Source organism: Sinohyriopsis cumingii, chromosome 10 (assembly GCF_028554795.1).
Source record: "Sinohyriopsis cumingii isolate HCF-2022 chromosome 10, ASM2855479v2, whole genome shotgun sequence".
NCBI lineage: Eukaryota > Metazoa > Mollusca > Bivalvia > Unionida > Unionidae > Sinohyriopsis > Sinohyriopsis cumingii.
In genome coordinates, this window is record NC_142970.1 from 28,602,901 (window position 1) to 28,628,071 (window position 25,171).

Sequence of the window (25,171 nt, forward strand, 5' to 3'; positions counted from 1 at the left end):
GGTAAATTCTTAAGATGACTGTCATATTGGATGTCAGATCAGTACCACTTTAATTTAGGGTAAAGTTAAAAGAAGTATTAAGCCCTATGTCAAAATAACTTTCTGTTCTGGAGCAGTGATACCAATATTTTCAAGATGGTTGCCACGGTGGCCATAGTAGGTTGGTTAATTTGCATCATATTTATCTAGGACAAAGTAGATATTGAAAGAAGTCTTTTAGTGAAAACCCTATGCAAATATACCTTTCTGTTCAGGAGTAGTGATACCAACATTTCAAAATGGCAGGAGGAAGTGTGATAACAAATGATTTTCATGATAGCATCTATACTGGATATGCATTAGCAGCAAGACGTTCATTCATGACCAACTAGACATCATAAGAAATACTTTAGTGAAAGCATAGTCTTTTACAACCTTCCATTCTGGTGTAGAACCATTAAGATTTTCAAGAAGTCCACCTTGGCAGCCATATTAGGATAGACCATGAATCATAGAGAGTCTTCTAGTGAAAACCTCATGTTGACATGGCCATCCATTAACTAGTAGTTTTTGTCGTTGTAGGGTTTAATGCCATTTTTCAGCTCAAGATAGGCTATATATGGCGGCCAGTATAATTGGTGGAGGAAGAACACTGGAAAATCCAGGGAAGAACCACCAACCCATGATTAGCTACTGGCAGACTTTCTCATGTACCAACGTTAGCCAAGCCTGAGACTTGAACTCACGCAGACAGAGGTGAGATGGCAGTAATCCGTAACGGTGAGCACTTTAGACCACTCGGAGCCCCTTAACTAGTAGTAACTACAAGATTTTTCAAATGTCTGCTAGCTACAGTATCATATGCCAGATGGCACCATCTTCTCATAGGTGTGTGTGTGTTTTGGATTTTTAACATAGCTTCAATAATTTTTCAGTTATTTCGCTACGATGTCTGCAATGTGACAGTTTATAGTGATGTCTAGTACTGGGGCATCATGCTGCAGACATGCAGCATCTTGTCCCACCCAGTCACATTATCCTGACACCAGGCCAACCAGTCCTAAGACTGACCTCTTAATGCTGAGCACCAAGCGAGGCAGCTGTAAGTACCATTTTTATAAGGTCTTTGATATGACTCGGCTGGGGATCGAACCCACAACCTCCAGCATCTGAGGCAGACGCTCTAACCACTAGGCCACCGGAGCGGTCAGATCTTCACGTTGGACCAATTATCCAATTTGATATATATATATATATATATATATATATATATATATATATATATATATATATATATATATATAGATATATATATATATATATATATATATATATATATATATATATATATATATATCATAACAAGTTATTTAGTGGAAAACCCATGTTCAAAGGACAAACTGTTAATGTGGAAATATGACACATTTTTGTCAGAACTGCCACTGGATGAATTTAGTTTCAACTAGTAATCACAAAAGGTCTATTAGTGAAAACCTTATGATGACATGAGCATCCATTCACTAACCATAGTCATAAACAAGATTTTCAGGATGGTCACCATGGAAGCCATATCTGACATCTGAGTAAGTTTATTTTAATTTAGGACTACCTATACCTTATGGATGAACGTGTTTCAAAAGCAAAACTCCAAGTCGCAATTAGGAGAAGTGGCAATTTCACACTTGTGCTAATGGACCAATGACAAATGCTTCCCATAACCAGTAGTGCTAATGATACAGTTCTCATGTATAAAGGTCAAAACAACGCCAGATCATCTGAAGAGTTTTAATCCAATCTCTGAAGTTCATAACAGAATCCCACACTCTTCATTACCTAACAGCTACACAACCCAAAACATAAGGCTGAAATGTTTAACTCATTAAGGTCAAATGATGTAATTTCGCAACATGAGCTGGTACCTTTCTTCCAGGGCCTGAGGCATCATCAAAATGCATGGCAGACCCAAGCCGTTGCTACAAGAAACATGAACATTCTTCTCACATTAAAATAAATACTTCTGAAAAAATACATTTCTGAACCAGATTCCCTTTGGTCAAATCATCAGCATTCCTATCCCATACTAGATTTTTTTGTAAGGATTCTTTTAAATTTCTTCTCTTTATATCTAAGGCAGACTTGACTTAACTTCATACGGTCAGACAAACACTGGAAGTCCAAAACTTCATCCCACTGCTACTGTACAGACTTCATGCAATCTCAAACAACTTCTATTTGACTAGACAGAACAAGAAAACTTTCTTTTCTACCCAAATCTTAACAGAAAATAAGCATAAATTTTTGGGTCTTAACGAGATAATAGGACTTTATGATAAACACCTTGTTTTAAATATCCAATATTGCACTTGCTTCGGTTGTTCACACATTTCATTATCACTAACATTAATACTGTACATTCTAATACTATGTGAGATGATTCTAAGCATGACTGAATACAAGTTATTATTATTATTTACTATTATTATTTACTAGTTGGGAAATTCATTGAGTAATATCAGTAGCTGATCATACAACCTTGGATCTAACTGTTGCAATCTCAAGTCATGGAGTTGCCATGATGGTGATTAAACTCAAGATTGCATTATATTTTGCTACTATGCAAGGCTGAAGAACAGTGACACTGGCAACCGATTTTCTCAGAAAAAATGGGAAAATTCCTCCTCTACCCCCATTTAAACAAGTTAAGTTATGGTTTAAAATATGACCCTCCAAAAGACTCTATACTAATTGCCTTGTACTGTCTTTGCATTTCATCAGTCATACTCTACACCGCTGTATAAACATTCCAACCTAATGTATGATTTAGAACGGAAGTGTTGTATCCCAAAGACGTGCTAAAGAAGACTAGACATGAAGTTATAGAGAAACTTTTCAAAAAGTTGCCGTTCAAAGATCAGTATGGTTAGGTTTATTTTTGGTGTTTTCACAAAAAGGAGTGGTGACAAAAAACATCTTTGACCTTACAGCGCCTCTTGAATATTCCAGCATTGCTCTACGTTTCTGACCAACTTAATTGCATTTAAAAGCTAAATCTCCAATATCATACTATTTAGAGACTTATTTCTATGAATTGTATCTCTTCCTGAATATATTTGCCTATTAATTAATGTAAACAATCAAATAAAGTGATACCTTCTGAGACACAGTGATGTCCACCATTATTCCCCATGACTGGTTCACTTATCGTTTCAAACTAATTTTATGTAGAAGATGATGTATACATGGAAGTTAAGATGTTCACATCACTAATTCTATTCTTAAAACACAAAATGATATTTACATACTATTGTTTACAGTGAGAAACACAAGTCTGTATGTTGTTATCATCAATAACTTACAGAAATCGGGCAGTAATAGTTGATATCTTACTTAGGAAGCATAAATGGTCAATCTTCTATCAAAAATCATGCCTGTCAAGAGTTTGCTTGTTGGCATAATAGATACCAACACAAGTTATTTGATGGCTTGATGCCTACATGTCGCCTTGAGATACAACAAAACACTGGAACTAACCTGGCCAAGACAAGGCAGCATCTCAACAGTTATGATCACCCAATGTTCCTGTAAAATATCACAGGGGGAAATTATTTTTCTTTCTTAACAGAAGAAGGCGAACTTTGCATTTTTGGGGGAACTTAGTCGCACACTTCACCTGGTTAGCGTCACCCCTGTCTCAAGTCAGTGGAATGCCCTGTTCAAAGCTGATAATGTGCATTATCTTTTAAACATACAACCCAAATAAGTTCTACATCCAAGATTTTATCCTAACACCAATAAACGCCCTAAGAACTTTTAGGTCTGACACTCACACCATCAGGCCCTAAACATATCAATGAATTTCTCTCCATTTAATCTCCATGTTCTGGTGAAAAAAATAAAATAACAGAGTTGAGCAAAATCCAGTACTAGTAGCTGTAATATTAATTTTCATAAAACATTCATATAAACACGTGAGTGAAATAACAAGGATCTCAAATATTGTCATGATTTTAACTTGGCACAGCCTGCTGACACCAATATGTGCCCGGTATAATGATTTTACCACACCACAACCTGCTTTGAACACCAACATATCCTTTATGAAATAAAACCACACGCATCACATGTTCTGCATTTGTTCCCAGTAATTATATATGTAAGTTAATAAACCTGTTCAAACATGTGCATAAACATGTCTGTTGCACGATGCTCCTGTGCTATACATCACTATAAGCTGTCACATTGCAGACATCATAGCAATATGACTGAACAATTTTAAAAAAAACGTTAACAATCCAAACTGCATACACATATACACACACACTGTTCAAAGATATAATATATCAGTGAGTATGTTGTTCCCTTGTCGAAAGAGACTTTCCAGGAAAAAGATAAGACCAGTTCTTCCTTGTCATATCTGAGTGTTGAGTCTCTGATATTCTTGAGTCAAAGGATGTTCAAATTAGACATTGTGGCAGCCATACTTAATGCAAGATCAGCACCATTTTCAATTATGACAAACCAGACACCATTGAGAAGCTGCTGGTGAAAATTGCGATTGAGGCATCCATATCTGAGATAAGGAATTTCAACTATTTTCAGTCAGGACTAGATATCATAATGAGTCATCTGGTGGAGTAGCAATAACAATATATTCAAGCTGGCTACTATGATGGCCATACTGTACATAGACAGGTACAATTTTCATTTAGATCCAACTAGACATCAATAATAAGTTATCTGGGGAAATACCACTGTTAATATGATTTTCGATCGTAGAGTAGTAATAATAATGCCTGCCATAGTGGTCATATGGTATATCAATTAAGCACTACTTTATTAATACCAATTAGAATCCATAAGAATTCTTAGGTGAAAACCCCCTATGATTTGTTCAGATGTATTAGAAATAATAACATTTTCAAGATGACAGTTGTGGTAGCCATTTGGGATACCAAATGATGCACTTTTCATTTAGGACCAGCTAGACATCATGATAAGTCTTGCAGTGAAAATCCTAAATTGATGTGACTATCCATTTAGAAAATGCAGCTAGACCAATATTGTTTCAAGAGGGCTGCTATGGTAACCATTCTATATTACTAAGGAGCACCAGATTCATTTAGGATCAACTAGAACTTGAGATGCATATGTAATGTAAAGGATCATGTCAATCTTCCACGTAGTTCAGGTGGAGCAGAGAAAGTGAACTTCTGCTAACGGACAGATGGACAATGGAAGGCAGACATCAGACAACTTACCTCAGCTATATCCAAAGTTTAATGACTATCTGCATAATAATGAAGGAATTATAGGAATTTTGCATCATTGTTATGAAAGAATAGCACATTTCCTGTGTTATTTTTATTGTAAAGCTCAGGGATAATGATGGCCTACCTTCATTCTGTACTATCCATTCACCAGTGTCCATATCGATTTTACAACAATGTTTGTGTACTTCGATTCCCTCGGTGCTTTTCCTCTCTGATATATCAACTTTCTGCCCAAGGAGGTGCTTTGTCAATGTTGTCTTTCCAACACCATACTGCCCAACCACCATTACTCGAATGTTAAAAACCTTCTCCTTTCCATCGCGCAAAGCCTCTTTGTACAACCTTAGGGATTTATCATCCATACGAAGAATCTCCATAGGAATAACTGAGCCTGGAATCAAATTTTACAACATTCATTCAAGAAAGGAGAACACTAACATTTAAACAGGAAATTATCAAATGTGTAAATATAAAATTTATTGTCATTCTCTTGCAGTGCAAATAAAATCACTTCTTTTATGCATGCACTAAGTTAACAGTAAACTATACCATATATTAGAACTGAATACAGTATAATCTAGTTTGTGTGGTGCTGATTGTTTGATGAACCATAGGCTAATTGTGTCTAAATTCAACCTTTATGTCCAGCCCAAGAGACGTTACCAATGTAAAAAGAGTGTAAACAGAATTAACATCTTGAAGCTGAAAAATAGCTCAATTGCCAAAAGCTTCTCTAGGATTATGGATAGCAAACTAGAAAACTTGTAGATTGTTTATTGAGAACAACCAGGAGATAGAGACAATACTTGCAGAAAACCGCTGCATACACAGAGACCAAAGCATTGAACAGTCAGCGGAGATGGACTTTGGAAAATCATGGCAAAATCTGGCCACCCTTATAAGTTCATCACGGTCATTCATCAGTTCCAAGACGACATGGTGGCCCACATAATGGACGATGGCAAACTCTCAGATGCCTTCCCAGTCACAAACAGCATCAAACAAGGCTGCAATGGTGCACCCACTCTCAGCATAATGGTCTCTGCCATGCTAGCAGATGTATTCCAAAACAGTAATAAAGGAATCCCTATTAGATACAGGACTGACGGAAAGTTGTTCTAATCCCCACCGACTTCATGCAGTCACGAATGTGAACGAAACAGTCATCAGGAAAATCCTCTTTACTGAGGACTGCACCCTCAATACCAGCTCAAAATAAGACATGCAGACCCACATGGACAGGATTGCTGAGGCACACGACAACTAAAGCCTCACAATCAGCCCCAAATAAGACCAAAGTCATGTACCAACCTTCCCTTTGGAATCCATATTTTGAACCAAGCATCCCAGTGAAGGGACAAAAGCTCTCCAGGCCATTAACATCTTCATGTATCTGGACAGCATCCTCTCAAAAGCATTCAACATTGACATTGATGTCAACAGCAGAATTGCCACAACCAGCTCAGCCTTAGGGAGACTATGTGGGAATGTGTGGGGCCACAGAGGAATCAGTCTACCACCAAACTGAACGTATACGTGTACCATGCTGCAGTGCTTGCAGCCCTCCTGTATGCCAGAAAGATACAGATTGTCTATAGCAGACATTCCCGACACCTTAGTTCCACATGAGTTCCGAAAGATCATGTGGATAAGGAGCTAACACAAAACTCCTGATACCAAATTTCTCATTAGGGCTGGCACTCCATTTATTTTCATTCACTGCAAAGGGCCCAAGTTAGATAAGCAAGGCACATCGTTCATATGCCAGATGAATGTATTTGAAAATACAGCTGCTCTCTGGCAAACTTTGTGAGGGAAGAGCGTGTTGTTTGAGGGTAAAGAAGCACTTCAAGGACTCACTTAAGATATCCCTGAAAAACCTGCATATCAATAGTGCCTCATGGAACACCTCTGCACAAGACCATCATTCCTGGTGCAGCAAGATCAGATCTGGCACCTGTGCAGCAGAACAGCAAAAATTGATGAGGCAAAGAGAAAGTGTGCCACTCATGTGGCCAGAGCTGTCAACTCCTCTAATTCTATACCAAACCTTGTGTGCTCGAAATGTGGGATAGACTTTTGTGCCTGGATTGGCCTCATTAGTCATCTCCAAACACAATGCTTGACAACAGATAAATGAAGATGTCACCATGATTGACACAAATGGACAAAAATAAAATTATATTAGTTTTCTTTAAGGTAATATTTCAGTAAATTTAATCAGGATAGAACTTACACCAATAAGGTGGCGCTATACAGTTTCACATTTTGCATAGGGTTAGGAATTTAAAGAAAAAGAATGTCCCCGGCTTTCCTCACTGGTTATACTGGCTATTTAAAAAAGACCTTGTATATCTTAGGTATAATGCAAAGAACCTTTAATTCCCTTTATTTTGGTGTATGATTGATGGGTGTACTATGGGTTATAGAGTATACAGCTTGGCCTTACTTCAAATGTGCACCTTTCAAAAAAGTGCTAGCTCTACTTGGTCATTTTTACTTCCTGAACTTCAGAGGTCAATTGTATAAAAAAGAGCCGATAACTTTTTTTACATTTTATATATTTGGTAATTCATTCATTGCACTTTCAGAAGCTGGTATTGTCTAGTCTGGCAAAATTCATTTTCCCTATTTTAATAGCTGCTATGTATAGTGTACTTTAGACTAATTCAGACTGATTTTTTAACACAAGGGAGCAGTCATTTTAGTTAGCAGTGTGCTTAAATCATGTAAAATTTCCAAAAGTACAATATCCAAAAGAAATATCATCCACATTACATTAATGTAGCATAGAGGTATGCAAACGTTCTCTCCACTGTGCATGTTTTAAATGCGAACTACTTCACCTTACATACGTCACTCTCTCAAAAGCACATATTATCTGGTGAGCGCCACCATAAAGAAGATGTAGGTATTATTTTTTATGATTTAATTATGTTTATATGGCTGAAACATTTAAGTCGCAAGCATCAAAACAATTCTTATGAATAATTCTCCTGCCTTTTTCCCCACAGAACAGTATTTATGAGAGTCAGAGTCTCTAATAAGTCCAGCCTACCCCCCCCCCATGATAAAAGTGAGCTATTTTAAGAATGCACATTACATTTTGTAAACATAGCAACCAATGTTATGCTGAATGACAGGAACATGAAACTAGCCAGAATTATTTCTGAGATATCAACAATGAATTTTACAATTAGAAAAGGGAGGTAACTCATCAGCTTCATAAAGGTCAAAGGTCAAAGTGTAAAATATTTGCCTATTGTTTAATATGGAAGAAGCGAATTCACTTTCTCTATATTTATTTTTTTATTTCATTGCAAATAAATGAAAAGAAACATTTTCACCATATATTTCTGTCACTTATTGCAACAGTTTTAAATTTAAGTTGACTCTATTCCTATATTCTAAGTCTTCTAATTTCCCCATAATTAAGGTCACTACTCACACAAATATACCTCATGGCAAATTATGTAAGCAAGAGAAAAATGATCATAATTAGCTTATTTTCATGCTTAAATGCAATATGAATGTACCATTTTATTCAGAACATCATACATAATTATATGAAAATAAAAAAAAATAATTGCAAACATTTTTTTATTTTCTTTAAGGTGGCGCTATACAGTTTCGCATTTTGCATAGGGTTAGGAATTTAAAGAAAAAGAATTTCCCCGGCTTTCCTCACTGGTTATACTGGCTATTTAAAAAAGACCTTGTATATCTTAGGTATAATGCAAAGAACCTTTAATTCCCTTTATTTTGGTGTATGATTGATGGGTGTACTATGGGTTATAGAGTATACAGCTTGGCCTTACTTCAAATGTGCACCTTTCAAAAAAGTGCTAGCTCTACTTGGTCATTTTCACTTCCTGAACTTCAGAGGTCAATTGTATAAAAAAGAGCCGATAACTTTTTTTACATTTTATATATTTGGTAATTCATTCATTGCACTTTCAGAAGCTGGTATTGTCTAGTCTGGCAAAATTCATTTTCCCTATTTTAATAGCTGCTATGTATAGTGTACTTTAGACTAATTCAGACTGATTTTTTAACACAAGGGAGCAGTCATTTTAGTTAGCAGTGTGCTTAAATCATGTAAAATTTCCAAAAGTACAATATCCAAAAGAAATATCATCCACATTACATTAATGTAGCATAGAGGTATGCAAACGTTCTCTCCACTGTGCATGTTTTAAATGCGAACTACTTCACCTTACATACGTCACTCTCTCAAAAGCACATATTATCTGGTGAGCGCCACCTAATGTCCTAAACAACATCCCATCATGTACATTTACATACCAGGAGAGTTATCTCCCTTTCTCATGTTGGAAATTTTTCACTTACAAGCTGCATTCTGTCACCCAGTATTGTCATGCTGTGGTTATAATGGAATGCACAATTTCACAATGTTCACTTCCTGACATATATTGTCTGCAAGTGGTTAGGTCTTTGCAATGAAAACTGTCTAATATGCAGAAATGTTTCATCTTTTTTACAATCTGGACATTAAATTATCTAAGTAATAGCTTAAAAGCATTTTTAACTCAGGATTATTTCAGTTCCAATATAAATGTAGCCTGTGAATTAGTCTAGCAAAAATTCTAAATGAGTCCATTTATGAGGCTTATTCTCTAATGGCTGAAAATAATTTCCAGCAATTCAAGGCAAGACCATTTATTAAGTATAACCCTTCACCCCGTATGAGCACTTTGGACTCGTCTACTACATTTTCATGGTAGAACTATTTGATTCTTCCATCTGATTGACATAAATGCCTGTTTTGACACTCTTTACTCCAACTGCATGGAAGCTGTTTCGGCACCTAAAATAAACATCAAGAATTTATATCCCATATTAATAGCACCAAATTTGAGGAAAGGTACCCTCAATCAAAACTGTAGGAATGGTTTTGGTTTGATGTTCTGTGGGCTTAATGTCATTTTTAAATACATGACATGCAAGAAGAATCCAAAACCCTGGAAAGAACCAACAACCCACAAGAAGCTACTGGTAGCTTTCTCACATTCGCATTATGGCTGAGTTGAGATTCAAACCCATGCAGTTGAGAGGAGAAATGTCAGTGATCTGTAAAGGTGAGTGATTTAGAACACTATGCCAACTAGAGCCCCACTAAAGCTCCTGAGGCAAATGACCATTATATTACATCAAAAGGTTCTTATTTATGATATAGTCATAATCTGCTATTTAAAGTAGCTGGGTTGGATTTTACACTCTCCAAAATGGAGCCTGTGTATTTTATTCAGCATTTTCGTGAGTCTGGATGATCCGAAATATGAATGCAGGCATCAACAAGTGGGATATTAAGACTCTGATATCAATACAGGCAACACCGACTGTCACAGACTTATCAAATCCTGATGACTTAGTAATGCAGTAAAACACAATGGATCTGTAGATTTAGAAGCTGTGAAATGTCAGCTTCAGTTGGTAACACAACTTTACTGATTTGAGGTCGGCTAGCATGGGTACGTGGGAAAGCCTGCCAGTAGCTTCTCGTGGGTCGGTGGTTCTTCCCTGGATTTGCCAGGGTTCTTCCTCCACCAGTTATACTGGCCGCCATGTATAGCCTATCTTGTGCTGAAAAATGGTGATAAACCCTCAAACAACAACAAATGATTTGAGGGTGAAGTAGTTTTCTCAAGAATTTAAAGCATATAAAAATTATCCTGTGAAAACAAATTATACGCCTAAACAGATCTGATGTTCTTATATGTAAATTGGATAGGATACAACATATGTTGAATTTAACATACACTACACTGAGTCATTTAGTTAACAGGTGTTATGTTTAGAGTACACAGCACTGTGTCCTTTGGCAGACGTTTAACAGCTTAAACAGCAAGAGATGCTATGAGGCAAAGGGTCAACTTCTGAGTGTTGTGCTCATCTCATGATATTTCTGAGCAATAACAAGATTTTAAAATAAAAAGCCACTGTGGCAAACAACAGGATGAATTACTGATAATATTTCCATTAAGGATCAAGTCCATGTCATGATTTGCTGAAAACACCATGTATATATACATACATGACCAGCTGTTCAGGAATTGTAATGAAAACAAAAAATTTCAAATGGCTGCATGGTGGTTATACCAGCTGTCAGACCAGCTCAATGTTCATTTAAGACCAACATCATAAGACCTTTAGTTGAAAACCCTATTTTAATATGACCATCCATCTATAATGAGAAGTAATATCAAAGGCTTTCAAAGTAGCCAATATAACAGGTATACTGCAGGTTAGATCAGCACCATTTTAACTTAAAACAACCTAGAAAAGTTCTGGAGAAAACAAAATAGTGATATGACTTTACATTGAGCAGCAATTATAACATTTTTAAGATGGCCACTGTGGAAGTGATACTGGAAGCCAGATCAATAGCATGTTCATCTGGGACAACAAGCAATGATAATAAGTTTTCCATGTTGATAGTACTTTCTGTTAGGAAAGAGTAGTGACAAGATTTTCAAGATGACTACAACGTTTATCATACTGGATTTTAGATTGGCACCATAATAATTTAAGACCAATGTGAATTATTCTAGTGTAAACCCAATGGTGATATGACTATTTTCAGGAAAAGAAGTGATTACCTAATAATTTGAGGTGGTTGCCATGGTGACTATATTAAATATTAGATTGGCATTATTTTGATTAAGGACCAACTAGATATCATAAAACAGTGTTGTCCAACCTTTTTTTACACCATGGGCCACTGAAAAATGTTTTTCTTGAAGCCTAGGGCCGCAGCAGAAAAATGAAAAGCAATGACTATGTTGCTGCTTGAGCTCTAGCGGGCCATTTAAAACCAGCCTGCAGGTTGGACATCACTGTCATAAAATGTGAAAATGTTGATATATACATTCAATCAGTAGTACCGGTATTGGCAATACTGAAGTCCAAGCAGCAAAACCTTCATTTAGGACAGAACCACCAGACACAGGATGATCCAATGTACAAGTTTCATGGCAAATGTCTAAGTAGTTTAGGACGGAACCAACAGACCACATGATGATCCAATGTACAAGTTTCATGGCAATCGTCTAAGTAGTTTAGGATGGAAGCACCAGACCACAGGATGATCCAATGCACAAATTTCATGGCAAGTGTCTAAGTAGTTTAGGATGGAAGCACCAGACCACAGGATGATCCAATGTACAAGTTTCATGGCAATTGTCTAAGTAGTTTGGGATGGAACCACCAGACCACAGGATGATCCAATGTACAAGTTTCATGGCAACTGTCTATGTAGTTTAGGTTGGAAGCACCAGACCACAGGATGATCCAATGTACAAGTTTCATAGCAATTGTGTAAGTAGTTTAGGATGGAACCACCAGACCACAGGATGATCCAATGTACAAGTTTCAAGGCAATTGTCTAAGTAGTTTTGGATGGAACCACCAAACCACAGGATGATCCAAAGTACAAGTTTCATGGCAACTGTCTAAGTAGTTTGGGACAGAACCACGAGACCAATGATCCAACGTACAAGTTTCATGGCAATTGTGTAAGTAGTTTAGGACAGAACCACCAAACCACAGGATGATCCAATGTACAAGTTTCAAGGCAATTTTCTAAGTAGTTTTAGATGGAACCACCAGACCAGAGCATGATCCAATGTACAAGTTTCCAGGCAATTTTCTAAGTAGTTTCAGACGGAACCACCAGACCACAGGATGATCCAATGTACAAGTTTCATGGCAATTGTCTAAGTAGTTTAAGCTGGTACCACCAGACCACATAATGATCCAATGTACAAGTTTCATGGCAATTGTCTAGGTAGTTTATGTTGGAACCACCAGACCACAGGATGATCCAATGTACAAGTTTCATGGCAATGGTCCAAGTGGTTTAGGAAGACCAACAGTAATGACTTGTGCTAAAAACAATGTACAACATCCATTCCATTAATCTGTTCTGGACTATGACTAGTAGAGCTAAAAATAGTAGAAATTGTGAATTTCTGACCTGTCTCTCTTCTGACTAATACATTTTTCCTATAGCTACACTCATATAGTGACAAAAGTACCTGAATCTGCCATTCTAGACCAAACTTTGCAGAAAAACTAAACCTTTAAAGCTTACCTCTATCAATGTATACATTATTCTGCTTTTTTAATGCTAGGCATTCGGTCTGAGTACATATTCCCATATGAACCATGTCGTAATTATACAGTGCTAGATATATATATATTACATATAAACCATATTGTAATCATACAGTGCTACATACATATTCACCTATGAACCATGTGGTAATCATACAGTGCCAGATGCATATTCACATATGAACCACTATAGTAATCATACAGTGCTCATACGTATTCACATTTGAACCATGTGGTAATCATACAGTGCTAGATACATATTCACATATGAACCATGTGGTAATCATACAATGCTAGATACATATTCACATATGAACCATGTGGTAATTATACAGTGCTCATATGTATTCACATATGAACCATGTGGTAATCATACAGTGCTAGATACATATTCACATATGAACTATGTAGTAATTATACAGTGCTCATATGTATTCACATATGAACCATGTGGTAATCATACAGTGCTAGATACATATTCACATATGAACCATGTGGTAATTATACAGTGCTCATATGTATTCACATATGAACCATGTGGTAATCATACAGTGCTAGATACGTATTCACATATGAACCATGTGGTAATTATACAGTGCTAGATGCATATTCACATATGAACCATGTGGTAATCATACAGTGCTACATACATATTTACATACGATCATGTAACTGTGGTAATCATACAGTGCTAGATAAATATTCACCTATGAACCATGTGGTAATCATACAATGCTAGATACATATTCACATATGAACCATGTGGTAATCATACAATGCTAGATACATATTCACATATGAACCATGTGGTAATCATACAGTGCTAGATAAATATTCACCTATGAACCATGTGGTAATCATACAATGCTAGATACATATTCACATATGAACCATGTGGTAATCATACAGTGCTAGATACATATTCACATATGAACCATGTGGTAATTATACAGTGCTAGATACATATTGATCTGGCTATCAGAATACCGATCTGCCATTTCCATCAGATCATGAAATAAACTCAGAATTAGTTGTAGGAATGCACATCAATTTCATATATTTGGTGATCTGCTTCATGCATTGCTGTGTAAATTAAGCCAATTACATAACTGAGTCTTGTTATTTCAATTATGTACAACATGCCAATTCATCTCCAAGTCTTTTTATTTCATGTGTTGCTGTGGAAAGTAAGCCACTTTCTGAGTCTTGTTCTTTCATGTGTTGCTGTGGAAAGTAAGCCACTTTCTGCGTCTTATTATTTCATGTGTTGCTATGTAAAGTAAGCCACTTTCTGAATTTTGTGTTTTCATGTCTTGCTGTGTAACGTAAGCCACTTTCTGAGTCTTGTTATTTCATGTGTTGCTGTGGAAAGTAAGCCACTTTCTGAGTCTTTTTATTTCATGTGTTGCTATGTAAAGTAAGCCACTTTCTGAGTCTTTTTATTTCATGTGTTGCTATGTAAAGTAAGCCACTTTCTCAGTCCTCTTATTTCATCTGTTGCTGTGTAAAGTAAGCCACTTTCTGGATCTTGTTTTTTCATGTGTTGCTGTGTAAAGTAAGCCACTTTCTGACTCTTGATATCTCATTTACTGCTGTGTAAAGCAAGCCACTTTCTGAGTCTTGTTATTTCATGTGTTGCTGTGTAAAGTAAGCCATTTTCTGAATCTTGTTATTTCATGTGTTGCTGTGTAAAGTAAGCCACTTTCTGAATCTTGTTATTTCATGTGTTGCTATGTAAAGTAAGCCACTTTCTCAGTCTTCTTATTTCATCAGTTGTTGTGTAAAGTAAGCCACATTCTTAATCTTGTTATTTCATGTGTTGCTGTGTAAAGTAAACCACATTCTGAGTCTTGTTATTTCATGTGTTGCTGTGTAAAGTAAGCCACTTTCTGAGTCTTGTTATCTCATGTATTGCTTTCTAAAGTAAGCCACTTTCTGAGTCTTGTTATTTCATGTGTTGCTATGTAAAGTAAGCCACTTTCTCAGTCCTCTTATTTCATCTGTTGCTGTGTAAAGTAAGCCGCTTTCTGGATCTTGTTTTTTCATGTGTTGCTGTGTAAAGTAAGCCACTTTCTGAGCCTTGATATCTCATTTACTGCTGTGTAAAGCAAGCCACTTTCTGAGTCTTGTTATTTCATGTGTTGCTGTGTAAAGTAAGCCATTTTCTGAATCTTGTTATTTCATGTGTTGCTGTGTAAAGTAAGCCACTTTCTGAATCTTGTTATTTCATGTGTTGCTATGTAAAGTAAGCCACTTTCTCAGTCTTCTTATTTCATCAGTTGTTGTGTAAAGTAAGCCACATTCTTAATCTTGTTATTTCATGTGTTGCTGTGTAAAGTAAACCACATTCTGAGTCTTGTTATTTCATGTGTTGCTGTGTAAAGTAAGCCACTTTCTGAGTCTTGTTATCTCATGTATTGCTTTCTAAAGTAAGCCACTTTCTGAGTCTTGTTATTTCATGTGTTGCTATGTAAAGTAAGCCACTTTCTCAGTCCTCTTATTTCATCTGTTGTTGTGCAAAGTAAGCCACTTTCTTAATCTTGTTATTTCATGTGTTGCTGTGTAAAGTAAGCCACTTTCTGAGTCTTGTTATTTCATATGTTGCTGTGTAAAGTAAGCCACTTTCTGAGTCTTGTTATTTCATATGTTGCTGTGTAAAGTAAGCCACTTTCTGAGTCTTGTTATTTCATATGTTGCTGTGTAAAGTAAGCCATCTTCTGAATCTTGTTATTTCATGTGTTGCTGTGTTAAGTAAGCCACTTTCTGAGTCTTGTTATCTCATGTATTGCTTTCTAAAGTAAGCCACTTTCTGAGTCTTGTTATTTCATGTGTTGCTATGTAAAGTAAGCCACTTTCTCAGTCCTCTTATTTCATCTGTTGTTGTGCAAAGTAAGCCACTTTCTTAATCTTGTTATTTCATGTGTTGCTGTGTAAAGTAAGCCACTTTCTGAGTCTTGTTATTTCATATGTTGCTGTGTAAAGTAAGCCACTTTCTGAGTCTTGTTATTTCATATGTTGCTGTGTAAAGTAAGCCACTTTCTGAGTCTTGTTATTTCATATGTTGCTGTGTAAAGTAAGCCATCTTCTGAATCTTGTTATTTCATGTGTTGCTGTGTAAAGTAAGCCACTTTCTGAATCTTGTTATTTCATGTGTTGCTATGTAAAGTAAGCCACTTTCTCAGTCTTCTTATTTCATCTGTTGCTGTGTAAAGTAAGCCACATTCTGAGTCTTGTTATTTCATGTGTTGCTGTGTAAAGTAAGCCACTTTCTGAGTCTTGTTATTTCATGTGTTGCTGTGTAAAGGAAGCCATTTTCTGAGTCTTATTATTTCATGTATGTTGACAGGTACAGTAAGATAATTCTTTCTTAAGTCTAGTGGATTGCTCCTGTGTCATAAGTGGATAGAGCCTTATGCAGAAGGTCATGGGATCAAACCTCAGCTGAATCATACCAAAGACTTAGAAAAATGGTACTAGCAGCTGCCTCACTAGGCACTCAGCATTGAGTTTAGTGTTAAGACTAGTCAGCCTGGTGTCTGAATAATGTGACTGCGTGGGACATGATACATATCTGCAGGATGATGCACAATGTAAGACATCACTTTAAACTGCCACAATGCAGATGTAATAGCAACATGAGTGTAAAATTGTGAAAGCCACATTAAAAAATCCAAATCTCAAGTCTTGGTACTTCATGTCCTTTGCCCTGTAAAGTAAGCTATTCCCTAAGTCTTGTCATTTCATTCTGTTGCTATGTAACGTAAGTCATTTCCCTAACCAAGTCTTGTTATTTCATGTATGGTGCTATTAGATTAGTCACTTCCTTTACTGGCACAACCATTATGATATGTATATAATTATATCAGAGTAAGGGAATGGGCATGATGTAAAATACAGCATGACAATTTGTCAAGGAAGCATCCTGTCATCATTTATTGCCAAGTCACACACACACACACACACACACACACACTTAGAAATAGTATTATCATACCGGTTAGATAATTTTTAAATTCATACTCTATTGAGATTATGGCACCCATTGCCTTGCCTGCATGCACAAACCTTTATACCCCTCGACTATCCACACATTTACCAACAAATGATGCTACAAAGTCACTTGCATATGAATTCATAAATAGCACACTCACACATATCGACCTAGTAATAGATTCCCATCTAAAAATATAGTCACTGCAGATTCCTATGACAGAAATCAAGGTAGATAGAGATTATTATCTTTTGTGAAGAAATAATATTATCTTACAGGTTAGAGAAATTTATATACACCAAAAAGAACGGAATGTGCTATCCCTAGATCATACAGAAGAAAACTTGATAACATTAAATAAATGTTTAAATATCATGCAGGTAATATAATTTTTTAAATTCTTAAACTGGATGGCAACATTTCTTCATATTTAAAAATTCACTTATGCTATCAAGCATTCTACTATATGATCCTGGTATAGCATAACTCTCTCTCTCTCTCTCTCCATAGTTTTTTTTTATACAAACTAGAATACCAATACTAATTATACTGAAATGATGGATCTCAACATTTTTACAAATTGATGTATTCCCAGTATGAATTACATGATGATCATTTGCAACAAACAATATTTTGTACAGCATTTTGTCATAGGAATGTACCTAATATAAGCAAATCTGTACAAGTCATTACAGCCTAAATCCACCAAGTCCTGTATGTGTGTAATAACGTTGTGTAGTTACCATTACCTTGTTTGTCATCTTCAGAGTCCTCAGCGACCGGTCCAGATGGAGGCATTTCTATGTCTACACTTGACTGTATTTGGTCACCCTAGATGACAAAAGGAAGAAATTCTTGGTACTATGGCAAAACATAATGTACAAAATAACAACGGTCTGTGATACAATCCTGCAGTCAGCATAAAAAATTTCAAATTTTGTTCATGTAACTGACTTGAGGCATAGGCATTTATGAGGAAACACAAACAACATTACTCTATTATAATTGACAAAATCATTCCATGACATTTACCTCTGCATATTTGAAGACTGGATTACTGGTAAATTAAACTGGCTCATTTGCAATGAAAACTGACATAATTCTGTAATTGCAAATCAGTTCACCCATTGCCTTGCCTGCAAGCACGAACCTTTATATCCCTCGACCATCCACACATCAACAACAAATGATGCTACAAAGTCAGTGAAATTTTAATTTCTGATTTAGTGTCATATGTCAAGTATTTAGAGAAGACAGGTAGCTTTATGTTTTTGCGTGGAAATAAATTTTATAAAAAGATATATACAGATATATATATATATCTTTGATATATAGCATTTGCATGTCTGTTTTTGTTCAATACAAATTTACACCAATTCACCAGATGTTCTGATGCAATAGCTCAAATGCAGTACTAGCATAACATGTGCAAATACATGATGAATGGATTGCACTTACCTGCCTACACTCTGATAGTCAGGAATTGACAGACTGTGCCATTTCAACTTTGGTTGTACATAGTGACGAGCTGAGAGCTTAGACATTTTATCACACAAAAATATTAACCATGATGAACATGTAGGCTTGTACAAGCCAATATTATTTATATAACCAAGTGTAGGCTTGTACAAGCTAATATTATTTATATAACCAAGTGCAGGCTTGTAAAAGACAATATTATTTATAAAACTAAGTGGTCCTGTAATTGTGTTATTTCTCACCTAGTTGCCAAGGAATAAAACAAATCTATGCTTGAGAGGTCTAGAAAATCAGCCTTGATACAACTGTCATAAAACATGCTGTACAAAATGTTTTGAAACGTTTTCTAACACTTTTGAGATGAAGAAATAAAAGGCAACTACCAGTATTTCCATCTGCATATTTTAACAGAACTCTAAATTAGGTCACCAAAATGCAATTTTGATGACTTGTGGTCTAAGAAACATTCATTCTATAAAATTTGGTAAAACCTAAACCAGCTGATCTGGATAAGACATAATAAGCATATGTTCAATTTGTTGCTCTGGAAGTGTGTGGTTGTTAAGGAAGCCACCAACAACAAAAAGGAACTTGGTAAAACATGTTTTTAACAAATATTCTAATGAGACTGTATCACAAAGGGCATATTAGCTTTTGTGTCAAAAATACACTTTAATCCTGGTTTCTATAAAGCTATAAACTTACTTGGAAAATCATTAAAAACATGATTTTGGTAGATCATGTTGTAGAAACCATTTATATAAAGTTTAATTATAAACAAAAAAAAAAAGAGTTTTCTACTTAGATGCCAGGTAAACTAAAATGTGTGTGTGTGTGATTTGGATTGTTAAAGTAGCTTTAAAAATTGTCAGTCATATTGCTATGATGTCTGCAGCTTGACATTTTATAGTGATTTCTAGGACTGGGGCATCATGCTGCAGACATGTAGCATCATGTCCCACCCAGTCACATTATCCTGACACCAGGCCATCCGGTTCTAACACTAACCTCTTAATACTGAGCACCTAGCGAGGTAGCTGTTAGTACAATTGTTTATAGGTCTTTGGTATGACTCAGCCAGGGTTCAAACCAGTAACCTCCCACATATGAGGCAGATGCTCTAACCACTAGGCCGGACACTAAAATTAACAACCTCCTAAGAAACATTTCTCATGAATGAGCAATACAAAACCAATGCAGGCCCATACCATATTATTACACAAATTTTGGCCAGGTACGTGTAATATTTTTACTCAGAATTGTACATAGTTCCCTTTCAAGTCTTACACTCCTTCTATACTTCATCTCTTGCATAGACCAATTAGGGCTCACTGCATCAAAAAGCCACCTGGCTAAAGGGGACATTTTGCAAACCCACCAATTACTATTCTGAGTCTAGACAGTTCCACAATATTACTAAATGAAGCAGACATGCCTCTTCTATATGTCTTGTGTTCTATTTGTTCTACCTTTTTTATATTTATTGCTCAATATTTAAAGAGAGAAACAAATATTGCTAATGAATACTGAAAGCTAATCAAGCTTTTGGAAAAGACATCCCTCTAATAACGTTTGTAGTTTAGTGTAAAGTAAGTGAGAATCATTTCTATTTCTGAGTGGGAATGAATGCAACTGTTTGTATGTGTGATTGTATTTTACACCAGTTCATACTCTTAAACATTCATACTCTCTGTATGCATATGTTTTTACATTGCCTATTCCTACTCTTAAACTACTGAACTATTTAAACATGTGTGTGTTTGTATATTGCCTATTCATACCCTTAAACTACTGAACTTTTTAAATACGTGTGTTTGTATATTGCCTATTCATACTCTTAAACTAATGAACTATTTAAACACATGTGTGTTTGTATATTGCCAATTCATACCCTTAAACTACTGAACTGTTTAAACACAAGTGTTTGTATATTGCCTATTCACACTCTTAAACTACTGAACTGTCTGTATGTATGTGTGTTTGTATAATTACCTATTCATACTCTTAAACTACTGAACTATTTAAACACATGTGTTTGGATATTGCCTATTCATACTCTTAAACTACTGAACTATTTAAACATGTGTGTGTTTGTTTATTGCCTATTCATACTCTTAAACTAATGAACTGTTTAAACACACGTGTGTTTGTACATTGCCTATTCATACCCTTAAACTACTGAACTGTTTAAACACAAGTGTTTGTATATTGCCTATTCATGCTCTTAAACTACTGAACTGTCTGTATGTATGTGTATTTGTATAATTACCTATTCATACTCTTAAACTACTGAACTGTTTAAACACATGTGTGTTTGGATATTACCTATTCATACTCTTAAACTACTGAACTATTTAAACGTGTGTGTTTGTATATTGCCTATTCATACTCTTAAACTAATGAACTGTTTAAATACACGTGTTTGTATATTGCCTATTCATACTCTTAAACTACCAAACTGTTTAAACACGTGTGTTTGTATATTGCCTATTCATACCCTTAAACTACTGAACTATTTAAATACATGTGTGTTTGTATATTGCCAATTCATACGCTTAAACTACTGAACTGTTTAGACACAAGTGTTTGTATATTGCCTATTCATACTCTTAAACTACTGAACTGCCTGTATGTATGTGTGTTTGTATAATTACCTATTCACACTCTTAAACTACTGAACTGTTTAAACACATGTGTGTTTGGATATTGCCTATTCAGACTCTTAAACTACTGAACTATTTAAACATGTGTGTGTTTGTATATTGCCTATTCATACTCTTAAACTGCTGAACTGTTTAAACACATGTTTGTATATTGCCTATTCATACTCTTAAACTACCGAACTGTTTAAACACGTGTGTTTGTATATTGCCAATTCATACCCTTAAACTACTGAACTGTTTAAACACACGTGTGTTTGTATATTGCCTATTCATACTCTTAAACTACTGAACTGTCTGTATGTATGTGTGTTTGTATAATTACCTATTCATACTCTTAAACTACTGAACTGTTTAAACATGTGTGTTTGTATGTTGCCTATTCATACCCTTAAACTACTGAACTGTCTGTATGCATGTGCATTTGTATACGGAGTGACTAACAAGTACATCATATTGACTAACTAACAAGGACATGTCAAAACTAAACAGATTCATACTGTGTAGAACAATTAAAACCTCACTAATAATACCGGTAATTATTATTATTACAACATAAAGCAATCGTGTGTTGTTAAGAATAGGTCCCTTATATATTACTGTACAAATATACATGGATCAAAATGATTATTTTTAAGAGTAGTACTAATGCCTATTCACCTTCATCATCATTCATATTCCTGTAATTATCAGAAATATTGTTTTTACTATATGTTAGTTCCTTATCAATATTGTTGTTATTGTTACTGGGTGTTAATTCCTTATCAATACTTGTCATGTTTACCCCGACCCAGAGTAGCCCCAGTTTGAAACATGTATAATCAAGGTAATTCTGACAAGCCATTGTTTGATGTCGAACATTGCCGAAGGTTAGCACTAATCCGTTACATAAGATTGTTGTGGCTAGAAGTGAAGAACCGGACATTGGAGTTGCGAAGTCACCGATAGCCAATTATCACCTAGGTGTCGAAATATTTCCAAGATCAAAAGAAATTGCCTGAAGAAGTGGGAGTGTCCTAACTTCTTTCCCCTGCAAACAGACAGACAGGTTGAACTGGCCGCTAAGATGATTCGACAGGGGCACAGCGCCACCCAATCAGAATCGAGATATGGGGGAGACCTTGATTTGGGTAGAATGATATCCCCGCGTTTTCCGGCAAAAGTTAGTTCGCTGAGAGAAATTACCCAGAGAAGAGGTTAGCGTAACTCCGAATAGCCATTTGTTATTGGCGAGAAAATCTTAGAGCGGGAAATTCTAAGTACAGAAAGCTTCAAATAATGTCAATAGATATTTGTTCGGTCTTTGTGGAATGCGACTGCATTTTAATTGTAGGTCATATGTATACTTTATTATTACTAGAATCGTAGTATGAAGAATTACTTTGTTTTGTTAATATGTTTGCATATTTTGAAGAAATTAGTTGATATTTGTAAAGAATTATATAGCTTGCTAGCCGTCATAAGAGTTAATATTGTACTTTGCTATGTGGGTATTTTATAGTAGACTAACACATATGTTCATATGATTATAGATTTTGCCATTGTTGAATATTTGTAATGTACAGACATGCGTCTGATTGTTGTCAGATTGTAGTACGATGAGATTAAATACATATGTGTATATACTGACGTGACGCAATGTATTGATGTCTGTATAACAGTTCGCTGATACCGTGTTATTATGCCATTGTCTACCCTGCAAGAAGTGTGTGGGAATTTCGATGTGTATGCATGCGTGGCCGAAACAGTGACAGCTATCTGATGATTAATTGTCGCTATAGTGTCAGGTGAGATTCGATAAAACATATGTTAACGCCTTGTGGTTTTTCACAGGAAGCTTTGAGGGACAGACCAATTAAAGTCTGGTCCCTTAGTCTCAGATAGAGAGTTGGAGGAAAGGAGAGAAGAAAGGTGAAATCGAAGTCTGGGAGCGAAATTGGAGGAGGAGATAATAGAGAGGGAAAGGAGAAGAAAGGAGAAGTTGAAGTCTGGGAACGAAGTTGGAGGAGGAGATAGTAGAGAGGGAAACAGAGACAAAGGAGGAGTCAGAGGAACGGAAAGAAGGAAGAATCAGCGGGAAGAAATAGATGAGTAGATGCAAGGACGGGGGAAAATCGAACTCACACTGTAAATCACGGGATGAATTAGGCTGTCACTTGGTCGAGGGAAAGACGAGTGATTGGAAGTTATCGTTTTAAATTATCACATTTATTAAATTGTTATTGATTGAATTTCATCTTCGTGTTCTCTATAATTTAACCGTCGGCATTGCTGACTGGGGGCTCGGAGCTGTAAATCTACATCGTCACTAATTTAACTTTCTAACCTAACGAGCCAGGGTGGAACTTTCACCATAATTTAATTAAATTATATTGGAAGAACCCCACCCCAATACGTCAAAACACTGTTGTTATTGTTGTTGTTTGTTCTTTATCAATACCGCTGGTGTTGTTCCTAATTGTATTGCTGTTATTAAGTATTAGTTCCTTATCAATATTTTTGTTGTTATAGTTATTAAGTGTTAGTTTCTTATCAGTATTGTTCTTGTTGTTCAAAATTGTTATTTTTCTTATTAAGTAATAGTTCCATATCGGTACTGTTGTTCTTCTTCTTCTAACTATTCTTTTAATATAACAATATGTATTTGCTTATTATATTATACACAGGCAATGAAAGTTGTGGTAATACCAATGCCATCTTCTGAACAGCAGTCGAACTCCCCTCCCATCTTTTCAATTTAGTGTCAAAGAAATGCTGTGTAATTTTATGTAGTTGAAAATAACCACCAGAGAGAACTTGAGCTTTACTCAATTTATGTATTTGATAAACTCTCATAAGATGTTGGTCAGTGTTTTCCTTATCAGCCTGGAGCCAGCTGATTCACCCACCTACTTTCACTTTATGTCCAGCTACTTTAACAAAAAACTTATATCCCTGTTGGGGGAAGTCCCCCCCCCCTCCTCCCCCCTGCCTACGATAGCAACTCACCCTCCAACTTGAAATCTAATCAAGTTACGTGATAACATTTGCTGTCCAGTTCTATCACTGATGATGAAATCTGACTGGCATGTTAAAATGTAGTATCTAATGTAAATTTTTCTAGTTGGGGGGTGTCTTGGAAATAAACCTGTGGACAGTGAATACAAGTATTTCAGTGTCAAGTTAGTGCTGGATGAATAAAAAATGACTGACCTTTATTCATGTCTACAGTGAGCGTGATTTTCATGGAATACGTATATGAAAGTGCCCAAATGACTGACCTTCCTTTGTGATAACAGTGAGCGAGATTTTCCAATGATTCATGTGTGAAAGTACCACCTTCATGATCCAGATCTGGCTCATCTCAATGATAATACTATGTGCCAACAAATGTCCTCATAATGACCATCATAATAAAATAAATTACTATTGTAGCAACACTAAATAAAAGGGACATAACTCTAAATTTTGATTGTAATTGTTAACTCTATATATCTACTTTTAACCTTCACCTGGGTTACCTTATGTTAGTTCCTTATGCGCAGCAATGACATAACTAAGTTTCAAAAGCATGGTATGAATGTTCATGAGAAATCTATGAATATATATCTGATCCTTACCTGAAGACTGGTGTTAAATACAAGGTATCATTTATCGATATTCAGTGAATATAACCA

The 25,171-nt window shown here is 35.8% G+C and overlaps 1 protein-coding gene across 1 annotated transcript in view; it reads right to left on the bottom strand.

Annotated features, from left to right (window-relative positions):
- LOC149789816 (uncharacterized) overlaps positions 1-25,171 on the bottom strand; it is a 147,000-nt gene that overhangs the window by 84,870 nt on the left and 36,959 nt on the right. Inside the window, exons 5-6 of the mRNA XM_089971812.1 lie at positions 18,126-18,207; positions 5,374-5,640 (exon numbers count right to left, since the gene is read on the bottom strand). Coding sequence (XP_089827938.1) covers positions 5,374-5,640; positions 18,126-18,207 — 349 coding nt within the window. The remainder of the gene's footprint in view (positions 1-5,373; positions 5,641-18,125; positions 18,208-25,171) is intronic.